At 35.5% G+C, this 15,964-nt stretch overlaps 2 protein-coding genes across 2 annotated transcripts; one reads left to right on the top strand and one right to left on the bottom strand.

Moving 5' to 3' along the window:
• Nucleotides 1-7,385: 7,385 nt before the first annotated feature.
• Nucleotides 7,386-9,641, top strand: LOC107420228 (protein JINGUBANG). The gene has a single exon (XM_016029129.4). It carries the CDS (start codon nt 7,742-7,744, stop codon nt 9,161-9,163), a length of 1,422 nt encoding a protein of 473 aa, XP_015884615.1. The 5' UTR covers nt 7,386-7,741; the 3' UTR covers nt 9,164-9,641.
• A 905-nt stretch (nt 9,642-10,546) lies between these two features.
• LOC107420222 (inactive protein kinase SELMODRAFT_444075) lies at nt 10,547-15,701 on the bottom strand. The gene is made up of 8 exons (XM_016029124.4): nt 15,220-15,701; nt 14,967-15,100; nt 13,876-13,970; nt 12,301-13,352; nt 12,015-12,172; nt 11,555-11,631; nt 11,079-11,403; nt 10,547-10,963 (listed from the first exon to the last, which is right to left on the bottom strand). The coding sequence occupies exons 1-8, from the start codon at nt 15,413-15,415 to the stop codon at nt 10,814-10,816; spliced, it is 2,187 nt and encodes a 728-aa protein (XP_015884610.1). The 5' UTR covers nt 15,416-15,701; the 3' UTR covers nt 10,547-10,813.
• Nucleotides 15,702-15,964: the final 263 nt, after the last annotated feature.

Genomic DNA, 15,964 nt, shown 5'->3' with positions numbered 1-15,964 from the left:
ATTGAAATTCATCGTTTTCACTTTTGTTTTCTACCCTATTTGGTCTAATGAAGATGCTCTCTTTTTGAAACAACCGCTAAAAAGTAAATTTTTTTAAAATTTATTTTTTTAGATTAATAAGAACAAGAAAGAGACAACAATGGTGGGGGCGTAGGCGATTTGATACTCAGAAAAGGCCAAGACCAAGCAATAGCCCATAATCCACAGAATCCACTGTTAAGACCAAGCCCAAGTTACCGTAAGTTGGGCCGATCCATTGGAATGGTCCGCATATTAGCTGTGACGCAGACAGTGTAAGCGTAACAGTAAGTATGATTATTCTGAATAATCCGTGACCTTACCGAAATTGTTAGTCTTCCTTTGTTTTATTAACAAAAAAACAGAAGGTTTCCCAGTGAAGAATTTCAGTAACAGATAGGTTGAGATTTTATACAAGCACCAAAAAAAAGAAAAAAAGAAAAAAAGAAAAAAAAAAGCCTATACACAGCGTACAAACATAAAAATACATAAAAAAAAATTAGAAAAAAAGAAGCATATAAATATGATACGATTGAGACAGCCGATCCAGCACCAAAATCTTAGCACACGGGGGTTTAAAACTTAAAGAGCAGCAAAGGCATCGTCCACCCACTTGTTTTGGTGCATGGAAACTCTGTTGGGTTTGGCAGAGAACGGCGAGAGGAAGGCCTGAAGTGCAGCCCGGACCTTGTTGACCCGTTTGCGTTGTCGGATGCGACGCAGAACCACCTCTTTATCCCATGGTTGGATTGAGTGGGCTGGTTTTATGTAGATATGGCTGGTCACCTTCTCTTTAGTTTCTGATGGGTCTTCTTGCTCTTCTACCATGTTGTTGTTGTTGTTGTTGGGGTTGGGGTTGGTCTTATATTTTGTATTGGTAGGTTGGGATTTGGGCACCATGGAACACATTTTTTTGCAATAGGATCAGTGAGTGGGTAAAAGAAGAAGACGAAACAGAAATGAACGATTCAAAGTACATACAACAGTATAAGATGTCGAGTGAAAGAGGGTGAGGTATTGATTGCGACCACATATATATATATATATATATACATAGAGGAATGGTAAAAGAAACAGACTTGGCATTTTGAGAAAGAGTAAAGGTGGTCGGTGGCTGAGAGATTCTAGGAGGTGTTGTATTCCAAACTGTGGAATGCGACAGAGAGAGCAAAGCCCCTGGTTTCTGAATTCTGACAAGGTCGGCTTCAGACCTCCTCTTTGGAGATGCACCCGCTTAAATGAGCTTATTGGGCCTATATCACCTGGTGCCAAATGCCCCCTTTTAAAATTCCGCTCCTAATGTTAATAGAGTAAAGAGTGATAGGCCTCATATCTTAGGGAGTTAGGCCCATTATAAACATTAATCCAATGCATATACTTGTGTTCGGCTGGGCAGTTGATGGGTTTCTAAAAAGAATGGCTATGTTTTTTCTATGCTTTCTTGTGTTCGGTAACATGGTTTGGTTTTAATTTCTTTTTTGTATTTTATATATTGAATGGTATGTAATTTGTAAGTGAAGTAGGTTCATTTCTTTAATCATCCACCTTTAAAATTGTGAATTCGAAATACGAAGAGAGGGAAAATTATTATTCAAAAAACAGAAAAATGGCATGGAATTTGCTTTTATAAAGAGTTAGCCAGTGCTACTTAGAGTTTGTATTGGTTTTTCGTTTTTTTTTTTCCCCTTTATTTTATATTTTTAGTTGTTTAAGGTTTTTTCTTCCTTAACTTTATAGCTAACTAATATATATAAAATTTTATAGCTAATTTAGATGTCTAACAAACTTTAATTATAACTAATTAATACCTATTAGAAACAAATTACATGCAATTAGTTAGAGAAAAATAAAAAATAAAAAATAAAAACTAAAACCAACATCGTTATCCAAGGCTCTTTTTTATTTTATTTTATTATTATTTTTGTTGGGGACATGCTATCTTTAAGGTTAAGCATATGCAAATAATGCAATTTCGGAAGTTGATCATTCTTTACTTCTTGGAAAAACTCATTCCCTATAAAAGTATAAGCTTAAACACCCAATTTCCAGAAGATAATAGACATCAAGATTCTGCATTATCGTCTAATAATGACACTAGACCTTAAATCAAGATGGCACCAATTATGGCAAAATGGCCACACTATAAAGAGTCTTATTAACAAGTCCATGAACTTCAATTAAGTTTTGCTTTATGACAAATTGACCGTGCTTTTACATTGCTTAAAGAGTACTTAACTATCCCATGTTAATTACCAACCCAATTCGTAGAGAAATGTTTACCCATCTAAAGGCATGGTATATAGAATGATTATTTATGATAAAATAAAAATAGCTATTCATGTGAGTAAAGCAAAAAAAAAAAAGAAAAACAAAAAAGGGAAATGAATATCCATTTTTATTTATATGTTTGGTTAAAATATTGAATAAGAATAAAACTAAAAATCTTTTTAATTTTTTTTTTCAAAAAATTTTCAATTTAGTACAAATTAATTAATAGTTTATTATTATATTTATTTAAATATTCTTAGATGATTCATCTAAATCTAAATTTATCTAAATAAAGTAATTATATTAATTAAAAATTTACTTTTACATTTAGTTACATATTGGTTAGATGATTCATCTAAATCTAAATTTATCAAAGTAATTCTATTTTTGAAGTATATCTAAATTAAAGTACAAAAATATCAATTCTAAATTTTTTTAAAGGAATACTATTCTTTTAAATGCAAGTGTATCTATTTTTAGAGAATAATTATTTTTAAATTTAAAAACACACCAAATGCAAAAAAAGCTAAGTTTATGGAATAACTAATTTATTCTTACATATAATTCTATAAATCAAAATCAAATGTGCACTAATTCTTTTCATGCTTCGAAGAAAGCAAATTTTTTTTTTTTTTAAGCTGAATTTTTCAACGTTTTAAGTAAAATTCCTTTCACATGTGGGCTCCTATATATGCGAAAAAAGTCCCTACTCTAGGGTCGTCCTGCATTCATTGTACAGGTCACTTTCGGTTGATCCTATAAAAAGAATTATCTAATAATTAATTATATGTTGTAATCACTTTTAAGATATTTAATATATACTCAAAACAAACTAGCACTTGACAATTGCTTATTTACAGCCTACCATAAATGGCAAATACGTGTTCCAATTCGCTAGAAGTGAAGAAAAAAAAAAATGATAATAGTAATATAGAGCCCCTTCCGTGTTTGTATCAATTATATATCCATTTCTTCCTTTTTTTTATGCTTATGTCAAAAAATGATCTATTCAGGACTATATCACCGTTTGGGTTAGGTTGCTTGAATGAAGTGCGAAATTTCTGAAAATTTGAAAAAAGAATTTTGTAAAATTCGAAGAGACTTCTCTTGTATAAATACATGTTACAAGTCAACTGATGAGAAAATGTTTCACTTGCTGGGCCCTGCATCTCAAGCTGACTCGGAAGGGTAATCATCATCATTACAATACCGACCAGCATGCAAGCAGTTTGACTCCCTCTTTTCACAATTCCTTGTTCTGAAAATGGATTTACAATTTATATAAACATCATCCATTTTGAGTCCCTCTTTATGTGTTCTAAACATGTACATTTACAAAAAATATTACTAGTAATTTTTTGGTTACTATTATGAATGGGATCCTAATGGAGATGTCGATTATCAATTAGTAAAATTTAAAGTATTTTGTTTTTTAGCTTTTTTATATTAAGAATTAGAAAAGTAATTAACGATTAATACATCAATATAAATTTCATTGATAATAATCATACATGATGATAAAAAGCAATTTTCAATTAGAAATTGTGTTAAATTATATATAACAAATGTTTAATTTTCTATAGATGCGTGCACACATATATAACACTAGATTTTCAATCTCGAAGCATTAAAAATTTTCGGGTACGTACAGGGTATAATATGTTGCTTGATCAATTGCACTTCTTCGATAGACTAGACGATATAGTTCATTACTTCATCGGTCAAGGTGTCCACTTATAACCAAGTATTTTCTTTCAATTGCAAGGTGGAAATATAAGCTTTTATTGAGGAAGGTGCATGCACGTTTGCCTTGCTTTTGACTGTAATATACTTATTTGTATTTTCATAATAAAAATTTTGAATTAATGCTAATCATATGAGCCAAACAATATTACTGATGAAATGGGAGATCAGTGCACCAGACAAACCTCGTGATTGAGGTAGTGAATCACAGTATCAAATATGTATGCTACAACGAAAGCGTGTTTGGTTATTAAGCTTGTAGATATCAAATTTTAGTTATTTTGGTTTTTTAACATGCCATTCTTCTTTCAAGTCGCATGATACTACAACTATTTTAGCACAATTAAATTACCCATGTATTATTGTCATTATTTAAACAGAAGTTACAATATTCTAAACTAAGAAGTAGGAAATTTAACTTAAATCTGATTGAACCCAAAATCTAAAAAATATATTTTTAATGATTTTTAACACTTAGTTATTCACAAACATATATTATTATTTGAAAACATCCAATTATAGGAATATGGGTATGGACTAGTCAAACGCAACAAGTTAAAACCATATTTAACACATTCAATTATTGATTGACTGTTACGAATTAGACAATCAGCTTGGCTTCCACCTCTTCCTTCTCCAATCCGCTGTCTCTTAAGAGTTTTGGACTCTTTCTGTTATGCACCAATTCTGTATATTGTTGTTATCCTTTTTTTTTTTAAATTATTTTTTAGTAATGATTAACACTATCCTCATTGGGCTTGCCACCTTAAAATAGAAAAACTGCATTAATCATTTTACAAACAAATTTATAACTAATAAGGGAAATGAGAGGACCTTTAGCCACAGTGTGCTATTTTGGATACTGTAGATGGAAGGACTGCTATTGTTGGCTGCGTCATGGTTATCACACTTTGTATGTTTTGTAGGACACGTAGACCTCCTAAGCCATGGTGGTTGGTTGGTCCATAGCCTACATGTTATAGACCAACGGATTTCCAGGTGGCAAAAAATGCAATTCCCAAAGTTTTGAAGAAAGCGACATGACAACGTACGTGGCGGCTAAATATTCGTTTTTAAGGAGTTGTTTCTGTACGTGTCACACTCTAACCGGCTGATCTTTGAACTCTGTCATTTCTGGGATATCGATGGCAGAATCTGTTGTTGATTGGGCCCTTTCGGTCGAGCCAAATTAGTGTCACTGTTTTTTCTGTTTTGGTTGAACCGGTTCAGTGAATTTTGTATGCAAATTAAGCAACTATTCCTAACAGAAACAAAAGCGAGATGGTCGAGGATAATCGGCGATATATGTTTTCATACATAGATGCGTTTGCTTTTAATTGATAGGTTTATTATTATTTTTTTTAATCTTAATATAGAGAAGGAAAAAAAAAAAAAGAAAAAAGAAACGAAGAGCTGGAATTCTTGAAGGTGTCATAAGTTCTGAGAATCTCCAATATAGTTATTTATTTTCAACTAAATAAAAAAAAAAAGGTGTTAAAAATTGGAGATTTTATTGATCGAACTTGATCAGGCATTTCGTAAACATTAATGTTTTTTTTCCAATATACTATTTGTTATAGGATATAATTTGCGATCACTAAAGTGCCCGTGAGAGAAGGGTACAAGGACCCACACAAATTATCTTTTTGTATCAATTTGGGCATCCACGTTGAAGAGAGAAATAAAAGAATCATATGTTTTTTTCTTCTTTTTTTTCCACGCATCCTCTCTAGTTGATCAATATCTTCCACATGTTATTGTCTTGGTAAAATTAGATTCTCTTTTATCCTACCGTTTCCATTTCTGCTTATAATTTTCAATCATGGGGGTCTAGTGTAGAAAGTCGCTCTCGAAGCTTTTTGCAAGTATATTATTAATAATTAGTCACATGAAGTTACTCTAGTACTCCATATATCTCTTTTTTCTCTCAAAAATGTTTTCTAAATTTGTTCCCTAGTTTTAGTCGAAATTAAGTTGTATCCACCATAAACCCACTAGGCAATACATATAAGGTCAGATATGAATAAGGAGAGTGGCAGCGCCCTAGCATTTGGGGCACAGTGGCTGCGACGTTAGAGGTGTCTAATTAATGGGTGGCACATATATCCAAGGCGTTCAAATTCAACAAGTTGTAGAAATTGTGATCCAAAACGGACTATGTTAACACTTATATAACTTGTTGTTTCGACTTTTAGTACAAGACCATTGAGAATCGGACGATGTTTTGGCGGTGCCAGATGACACTTTCAAGGTTTAATCATACGAATGCTGCTAAAAAAAAATTGCTCTCAAACTTCTAATAATAATTCTCATATATATTTTCATGCGTGCAGCGTCAGTACTACAAATATTATTAATTCTCAAAACAGGTTTAAAACTTTCAACTGGTGATGCTTGTTTTAATTTTGACAAACTCCAATTTCCTGTGATTGGATTATATATATATTGATAGGATGTAAGCAAATATGATTAATATCTAATGTTGATCAGATTTGTAATTTCTAATAGCTTCGCACCATATGCCAATGAAAGTAATGTTTAAATGATCCTTCAAGGAAAGAGAGAAAAAATATATATATAACGAAATGAAAGTGTTTAAATGGGATGGGTATTTATTGATTATATATCCAGCTTTGGCTAAAATAGCTAAAGTTAGTGCTTTTGTTGTATCTTAAAATTGACGTTCTTCCAAATTGGTAAAAAAGGGAATCAATGATGCAAAAGTGGTAGTACCTTTCACCTTGCTATAAAATTCAATCGACCTATTTTTTATTTTATTTTTTATTTTGGTCAGAATCAACCCATCTAGTTTGGCTCATATATTTTAGCATAATATTACTATTCACATATTTTTCTCAGTTACATGCATGTTTCAAAATAATTAAGTTAAGGCTAATTAGCACCAAAACAATGTTGATTAAAAAGCTGGAACGTGAAAAACTTATATCATATATATATAAGTTTAAGTTAGCAAATATTGATTTATATATAAACTATATACACAACTGATTTGCTAAGCGATAGTGGCAATGCCATTAATTTGATGCTTTACAGAAATAGTTACCATTCTTAGCTACAAATATTTTGTATTTCTATTGCTTAAAACAGAAGCTTCTCATAAACTAATCCGTATTGGGCAATTCAGTTTGTATCTTAGGATAAGATTATTTCGACAACCAAGTACAGTACAGTGTGCTGTAAAACACAGAATCAACGGGAAAGATTTGAGATTTCCTTCCTATATTCATTCCACTCCTTTAAACTTTATACCAAATTACCAAAGCACTGATTTCCAAAAATAGCAAATTAAACCACCAACCACACAATCATAACAGCCATTTCCAACAAAAATAAACTATTTATTACCATCCAGGACCCATACCAAGCGGACCCAATTATAAAATCATAACCTTTCTTTCACCCCCCACACGTGTCAACATCAGACCGCCCCTATTTTCTTAACCGTTCATTCCCCTGCTATTTATATATATACGCATTAGCTCCTTCCTATTTTCTCCCGCCTTTACTTACTTTCATATTTTTAGAACCCTCCCCACCCACCAACCTTGTCCTTCAATCTTCTCGATCTTCCCCAATCTCTGCGCGTTCAATTAAAATTATTTTTTCTTTTCTTTTTTTTTTTTTTTCCATCCCAGGTTTTCTCTCTCTCTTATTCAAAAGAAACCTTGGTGTTTCACAGAAAATTGATAGAATGAGAGACGAGATAGGAAGCCTTCCCATGTTCAACGATCCTAACAGCATACCCAGATCTAAATTCGGAAATATGATGCACTCTGATCCCAATATGTCTTCCACCATCAACACCGACGACGATAATTACCATGTCCGTTATAGTAGCGCTTCCGCAGCTAGCCCTGCTAGCTACGATCCCAGCCGTATGAGCGGCGAAGGCTCGCCGATGATGATGTCGCCGTGGAACCAAACTTCTCCGTTTTCTAAATCTCCATGGTCCGGTCAGTTGGACGATAACTTGTCGCAGAATAGTCTCATCGGCTCCCTTGTACGCGAGGAGGGTCATATTTATTCATTGGCTGCTTCAGGTGATCTACTCTACACCGGTTCCGACAGCAAAAACATCAGAGTCTGGAAGAATCTTAAAGAATTCAGTGGATTTAAATCCAACAGTGGTTTGGTGAAAGCCATAGTGATCTCCGGCCAGAAGATTTTCACCGGTCACCAGGATGGTAAGATTCGTGTCTGGAAAGTTTCTCCCAAGAATCCAAATATCTACAAGCGTGCCGGGACATTACCGAGTCTGATGGACATTTTCAAATGCTCCGTCAAACCGAGCAATTACGTCGAAGTGCGTCGGCATCGTACAGCTCTCTGGATCAAGCACACCGATGCGGTTTCGTGTCTGTGTTTGAGCGAAGACAAAACGCTTCTCTACTCTGCTTCTTGGGACAGAACATTGAAGGTCTGGCGAGTCGACAGCTGCAAGTGCATCGAATCCGTACACGCACACGACGACGCCGTAAACTCCGTGGTGGCCAGCGTGCAGGGGCTGGTGTTCACTGGAGCCGCAGATGGCACCGTGAAGGTTTGGCAGAAAGAGGTGCAAGGGAAGGGAACGAAGCACACGCTGGTTCAGACGCTGCTGGAGCAAGAGAGTGCAGTCACCGCACTGGCCGTTAACTCGTCCGGTTCGATCGTCTACTGCGGTTCGTCAGATGGAATAGTCAACTTTTGGGAACGTGAGAAGCAGTTATCCCATGGTGGGGTCCTCAAGGGTCACAAGCTAGCCGTCCTGTGTCTAGCGGCTGCGGGAAACTTGGTATTCAGCGGCTCAGCCGATAAGACCATTTGCGTGTGGAGGAGGGACGGTGTGATCCACACGTGTCTATCCGTGCTGAGTGGGCACGCGGGCCCCGTTAAGTGCTTGGCTGTTGAAAAAGATCGCGAATCCCCAAACACTGATCAACGGTGGGTAGTGTACAGTGGGAGCCTGGATAAATCAGTGAAGGTGTGGAGCGTGTCCGAGCTAGCGTGTGATATAAATCCAACGGCTATGATGTACCAGCAGCAGCAGCAAATGGTTTCAGATGGAGAATCGTTAAGATCAAATGGAAGCGCCTCGTCTGGAAGCCGAGCCGGCAACAACAGGAGGTACTGATCCCAAAGTCCCAACCAACACGGAAGGACTGAGGTGGGTCGTGATCTCAAATCCAACCGTGAGAAGCCACGTGTCGTCGTGACAGGGAATTGGTTATTGGCCAGAGAATTATTTGCACGGTGAAATGTGGGGAGCGAGGCTGTATATTAAGGTTCGTGTGCTGTTGGGGGTAGTTACATAGGGGGTTTGCCTACCAAGCGAGGGAGGAAAACACCGTGAGAAGGAGGGACTTTAAGGGGCTTTTATGTATGTTTTCTAATATTGAAATTGTTAAGATTTTTGGTCCATTTGATGATTGGGGTGGATGATTGGCTACTGTAAGTTGGGAATACAGAGAAAAATATTAGTAATAGAAGACTCTTTCTTCTATTTTTCTATTACTAATTTTAATTTCTTAATGAAGTGGTTGGAGGGTTTTTATGGTAGCCATTTTTTAAATTATGTCTTTGTTTATAATGCATAATAATGATTTTATATAGACTTATTCCAGTTGGTTCACGAGTAGCTAGCTTAGCTGGATATAAAATATGTGAAGAAGCCAATTACCAGGTATGACCATTCATGACAGTCACTTATATAACAAAGCTTTTATCAATCTTCTTTGTGTGTGTTTTTTTGTTTTTGTTTTAAAAAAAAAAAGTTAATATGAATTGCCATTTATAGCAACAACTCAATTACCTTTAATCAGTTTTTACTCAATGCTGTATCACCGTCCTATTGAGTTTATTGGACGAAGCAAAATGTAGATCTTTAAGGCTTGGCAAAGCGCTTAAAGGACCTTCCAGCAAAAAGAAAGAAGCATTACAGACCTCGAAATAACCATGCCTTTTCTGCAGAAAATCATTCCATTTTCACATATATAAATTAGACAGTCCCCAAATGAACAAACATATCGATGCTCACTGATTTCTAATGGTCTGGTTAATCTTATTTTCCCGGTCTTCCTCTTGAAATTTGAAACATATAAATATTCATCAAAGTAGTCAAAAGCCCCAAAACACCTTTTACATTTACGACCGAGGGAATTGTTGCAAAATGACGTGATTCGTACTTTCTCTAAAACCAACTTTAGTAGGGGAAAGAAACCTCCAAAATGTCTACTTTATGCCATTTTGCTGTTACAGATTCTCTGCCTCTCACCATATGAGGCTGAAGGACTAGGCATTTTCTTTTTATTTTTTACTATTTCCATATAATATAGTTGCTCAGAAAGAAAATATAGTTAAAAATATAGTTTCCTATTTCTCATTTATTATTATTATTATTTGTTTCTATTCACAGGAGTGGAACTATTTTCGAACAATGAAAGATATTATAAAAGAAAATGAAAACACGACATTAGTACTATGTATAATTTTTGAAAACGACAAAAAAAAGGCGTGGTAAACAAAATCTGTCAGTTAATTATACATGTAACTATGTGACATAAATAACATATCTGAAGGGCTATTTATATGTGTAATATAATACGTGTAACAAAAGAATGTAATGATTCAAGAATACACAATAAACATACAACAGAAATTCGTATCTATCCGATGAGCTGTAGTTGCAATTGGGCAAGAAACTGATTACTTTGGAGGTACCATTCTCGCTAATGTAACTATTTGTTGTAAACAAAATTTGCTCACCCTTTAGCAGGATCAATTTTCAATGTGAGAGCCTGCGAGAATGGTTTATTCTCAACTCAGGTTGTGCACGTGAGCTCAGACCATGCAAATGGCCACTCCTACTACCAAGTGAGTTCAGGTCTAAGCCCAGAGGAACAAGCGGATCTCCTCCTTCAAGCACTCTCAGTACCTACACCGTCGGGGAAAAATTTACTATTTAAGCATACTCTCTGCTATATCAGAAATGGGTTAATGGCAAATATATATTATTAGTATGATACAAAGAGCGTAAGGTAGATAGGAACCTTTGACATTTGTGGTCTTGAATCTGGATCTTGACATAGACACATGAAAGCAGCACGGCCCATTGCCTGTAGCTGAAAAAGGAACTCAGGGGATTGATCAGACGACAAGATTGGATCCAATAACTGAAGGTTATTAGGTAAGATGCGGTTTGATTCTAATGTAGCTAATGGATGGAACCAATCAGCCAAAAAATGCATTCCCTTAGCATTTTGCAAGTCAGTGATTCGATGGCCAGTCATCAGCTCTAGCAAAACCACTCCAAATGCATATACATCAACTTTATGTGTAATTTGTCCACCATCCACATACTCTGGTGCAAGATACCTGAGATCAGACACATACAACCATCTAAAGATCTGAAGTTTTGTTGACTTAACCTTTTTCTATAAAATTCATAGAAAGCATATAAACTTGGTGTTTTCTTTAAGGAAGTGCATATAATTTGTTGTATTCTGCAGAGTTCATAAAAAAGTACCCTGAAGCCCCAAAGACTCGATCCTCTGTACTGAGGTCCCACTCAGAGTGCCACCTAGCTAGCCCAAAATCCGAAACCTAAATAAATAACAAACTGATAAGAGCATATAACACAAGTCCTGTAAACAGAAACATGCTTTAGTAGCAAGAAATAGTAACATGATTATCTTCCTATCACTGGCCCAGGGTCTCCATCAATTAATGAAGACTTGGTTGGACCATTTAAACCGAAGCTTATATTCTTTTAGAGATAATTATTTCCGTCTTATTGAAATCACTGTTGTTTTGTGTTACAACAAATTTCTAGCATAGCACAATGTAAATTCTGTTTTTCTTCTTTCTAATGGTAGCAAAGAATTTAAGAAACAGCATGCGCTTTTGAAGTTGATGAATAGAGCTTTTGTTATTAAATTTTCAGGGATGCAAATAATTGTAAAAGTGAAAGGATTAGAATCAAGTACCATAGGTTCAAAATCATGGGTTAGGAGGATATTGTTGGGTCGCAGGTCTCTGTGCACTATACAACCAACTCTACAATCTTCGTGAAGATATCGTAAGCCACGGGCTGTTCCTGTTGCTATCTTTAGCCTCGAATGCCAGTCGAGAGAGGTTCCATTTCCTGTCATTTTCATAAGTGTAGCAATATACCATGAGATTTTTTTTTTGGGCACAACAGATCCTACGATGGCTTATAAAAGGAGCCGTAGCATATGTTTTCCCAAGCCATGAGGGGTGCTAGGAGCATACCGTGTAAATGGAAGTCCAAAGAACTATTGCATATGTACTCATAAACTAGCACTCTCATCTTGTGCTCGATACAATAGCCAATTAGCAACACAACGTTCCTGTGTTGTGCACAGCTCAAAACTCGCACTTCGCGACAGAAGTCGGCATCTGCTTGAGAGCCACCAAACCTCAACTGTTTCACCGCAACAACCTGGCCATCCCTCAAAACCCCTTTGTGAACCACACCAAAACCACCTTCTGCCAAGAAATTCATCTCTGAGAATCCTTTTGTAGCTTCCTCTAGCTCTCTGTAAGAGAACTGTCTTGGAGGTTTTCCAAACAATGGTGTTTTGTTTTGACATAACGAGCATAAAGGAGGAGGTACTGAGGAAGGTCTTCCCAAAGAGACAGCATCCCTGATGCTTGAATTAATAATGTATTCCTTGTTATAGTTTTGGCCGAGTGCAACTCTACTATTTCTGGTAGCTTGATCATGCTTAACATTTTCATCAAATTGAACTTTGAAATTGGAAGATCTAGTTTTGCTGCAATTTCTATGGTTTGGGGCTACTGGGGGCTTTCCATCAACAATGTGGTTCTGCGGAATACAAAAGGCATTCTGATTACTGACCATAGCTGATGTTGGAGCCTTGGACAGAGTTATAAGCTTTTCTCTGCTGAAGTCAAGTGTGGATAATGACTCCTCCAAATCATTTTGCTCATCCATTGACTTGTAACTTCCTTTCTGCGATCCTTCAAAGAGAGGATTCTGACCGTAGACAAGAAAAACAGAAGTCGCACTGTCAAAACTTGACAGTGAGCCTTCCCCTGTTGTTCTTGTGTAGGAAGTACTTGGTTCTTCAGGGCTGCTCGCTGGAGTGGAATGCTTCATCCTGTAGCTTCGCAACTTGCCAACATCCATCAGCGGTGAAGAAGCAGCAGAAAAGAATGGGGTTTGGGGTTCATCTATGCATCCTAAATTGAGCCTCAATACTTTTGGCTGAGAGCCCTTCATCACGACAATGTTGCAGCGGAGTTCTTCCATGCAATGCTTTCGCTGTTGCTTCAGTTTCCTGTTTCAAACAGAACAGTTTGTGCCGATGAACTACTTTAGAGTAATTTTTAAAATGAAGAAACAAGACTTCAAGATTCAGAATGTATAATAATATGAAAAGGTAGAATTATCACACAGCGACACAAACATAATATTTATGCGCCCTATTGATGTACAAAAAAATTGATGATTTCTTTTGTGATAGAAGGCATTGCATGTCAAACATTGTCCCACCTGCCATAACTATTTTTCTTTTCTTTAGGAAAAAAATATCTAATGCTTTGAGCAGCCTCCGTCGTAGACAGCATTTTGTCAAAGAAAAATAACCATAATACAGTGACAAACACAATCAAACAAAAATCAACGGCATACTGACTTAAAAGTCATATTTTGTTATAAAATATAAAATTCCTATTATTTTAATAAAAAGAATAATTAATTTCCAATGAAAGGCTTTGGAAGGGAGTATATGTAAACGTGACCAACCGACTAAAATGATAGCTCAGATATAAGAAATAATACTTTTTTTTAGGTTTAATTACTTGTCCAGTACGACCCAGTTGGCTCCACTGCTCTTTGCTTCAGCCGCCACAGCATCCCCAGATGCACCTAAGACCACTTTAATCCTCACTGTAACCTGCAATCATAACTCACTATTTAGCCAACTTTCAAACAAATAAACAGTTCCTTGCACTTGTCGAAAAGAGAAAAAGAAGGGATGCCGAAGCTTAAAATTCTGCTTTCCATATAGTGGAATGCAATAAAAGAGAGTGGCAATTAATTTGGATAGCGATACGAACAGCGAGTGACGGACAGATTCAACTCACATTATTCTTAACATTTATGATTTATGACTTTTCTTTAAAAATTAAAAAAAAAAAAAAACAAAAAAAGGGGAAAAGTATAGAGGAATAGGAAAGTATATATTTTGGGTTATCTTTTTTTTAAGATTGATTTAAATACAACTTAATATTATAATTTCAAAAATATTATTTATCTCTTTTTAAATTTTAAATAGTTTTTATTTTTTCTTCTTTTACTTTTACTTCTTTATAATTTTTAAAATTTAGAAAAGTAAATTAAAATTAATATAAACTTCAAAAATTCTAAATGAAATATTTCTTATATTTTTGGCATTTGCTCTATTTGCAGTAAATAAGGTTGCAGGAATTCAATTCTGAAGTCTTTCAAGTTGGAAAGTGCAAAGAATCTTAAATGAGTTAACTATGACAGACAGCATAATTCTATAGCAATGAAAATAACTTCATATATGCATAGAGAATATACAATCCACTTTGAATTATTTATTGTGTCTCACTTTCTTGGACTTTCCTTCGATCGTACGGATCCAATTGATCCGGTTTATAACCCATCCCGACAGGCTCTCTCGAAAGGTCTACTTTGTGTGTGTCTCAAAACAAATCCCCAGATTAATGGCAGAATTATTTATTTTTTATTCTATTAAAATGAAAAATATGAATATATATATATATATATATATATACATATATATATATATACATATATATATATATATATATAAACGACGTCGTAAAGTTGAACCGAGCAAAAAACAAAAAAATGACCAGAGAGAAAGGCGGTAACTGGTGTTTTAGTAATTATAGAGAGTCACCTCGATTTGGTTGTGAAACTGAAGCACCATCTGAGAACATGACTCGGAGATCTGACCAATCCGATCCGGCAACCTCTCATGGCGCTTGCTTCCACAATCTCTAGAGAATATCGGAAAATTCCATAGTCTCCGGCCTGCAATTCACATTACCCGTACAAGTCCATAAGAAAAAAGAAAAAACTCCAAAAGAATCCAACAACAATAATCGTATACGAAAATTGCAAGTCAAAATTAATTAAGAAGAAAGAAATACCAGTTTTCTCGCCGGAGAAAACGGCCAGCAACGTGATGCAATCGCCGGGGTGAACGACATGGGTGAGAGCCCAAGCTAATGCGGTCCTGGATATGACCTTCTCTGCTTTCACGGCGACGACGACTTTATTATCTGTCGTGCCGTTGCCGCCGCGCTGCCTCCCGCCACCGTTCCGTTCAGTTTCATTCCGAAACATCAGGATCCCCCACCCAATATTCGGCGATATTTTTAATTTTTAATTTTATTTTTAATTTTTCGGGTGCGCTTTGAAAAGCTCTGGGAATGAAAGTTTGTGAAACTTGGGGACTCGTACGTGAGCAGAGAGCTCTCTGCGTTCGTTATATTAAAGCGGGCGGGCCGATGCCAAAAGTATAATGGTAGAATTTCAAACCATGGTTTGGTTAGTCTTACTCCGGTTAACAACACTTTTTTGCCCTTGTTGCTTTTTCGTTTTCCAGATTTGTGACAAATTCACAGTCTACGTTATTTTAAAAAAAATTAGGGCATTCAAAATAAAAGAGTGGGCAATAAAGACGCAATAGAATCCAGATTCCTCTTTTTTTTGGAAGGCCATAGGAGCCAAAATTGAAGCAAATTTTTGTAATTAAAGTTTAAAAATTAATGTAACTTGGTTCAATAATTATTCAATAATGTATATCGAGGGGTTGGTCTAATTATTGAACCTATTAATCATGTAAGAAGGTGCGGTATATCGAATTATTTTATAGAATTAATTTAAAAACAA

Source organism: Ziziphus jujuba, chromosome 5, assembly GCF_031755915.1.
Source record: "Ziziphus jujuba cultivar Dongzao chromosome 5, ASM3175591v1".
NCBI classification, from domain to species: domain Eukaryota; kingdom Viridiplantae; phylum Streptophyta; class Magnoliopsida; order Rosales; family Rhamnaceae; genus Ziziphus; species Ziziphus jujuba.
Note: the sequence above shows the minus strand (reverse complement) of the source record. Positions and strands in the feature narration are given on the sequence as shown.

What these genes read in the sequence shown, in the direction of transcription:
- LOC107420222 (XM_016029124.4), bottom strand. Translation starts at nt 15,415, where the DNA reads ATGTTTCGGAATGAAACTGAACGGAACGGTGGCGGGAGGCAGCGCGGC. An exon ending in TTTGGACTTCCATTTACACG is followed by an intron (nt 12,173 to 12,300) that starts GTATGCTCCTAG and finishes TGAAAATGACAG; the next exon opens with GAAATGGAACCTCTCTCGAC. An exon ending in CCCATGATTTTGAACCTATG is followed by an intron (nt 11,632 to 12,014) that starts GTACTTGATTCT and finishes TTATTTATTTAG; the next exon opens with GTTTCGGATTTTGGGCTAGC.
- LOC107420228 (XM_016029129.4), top strand. Translation starts at nt 7,742, where the DNA reads ATGAGAGACGAGATAGGAAGCCTTCCCATGTTCAACGATCCTAACAGC.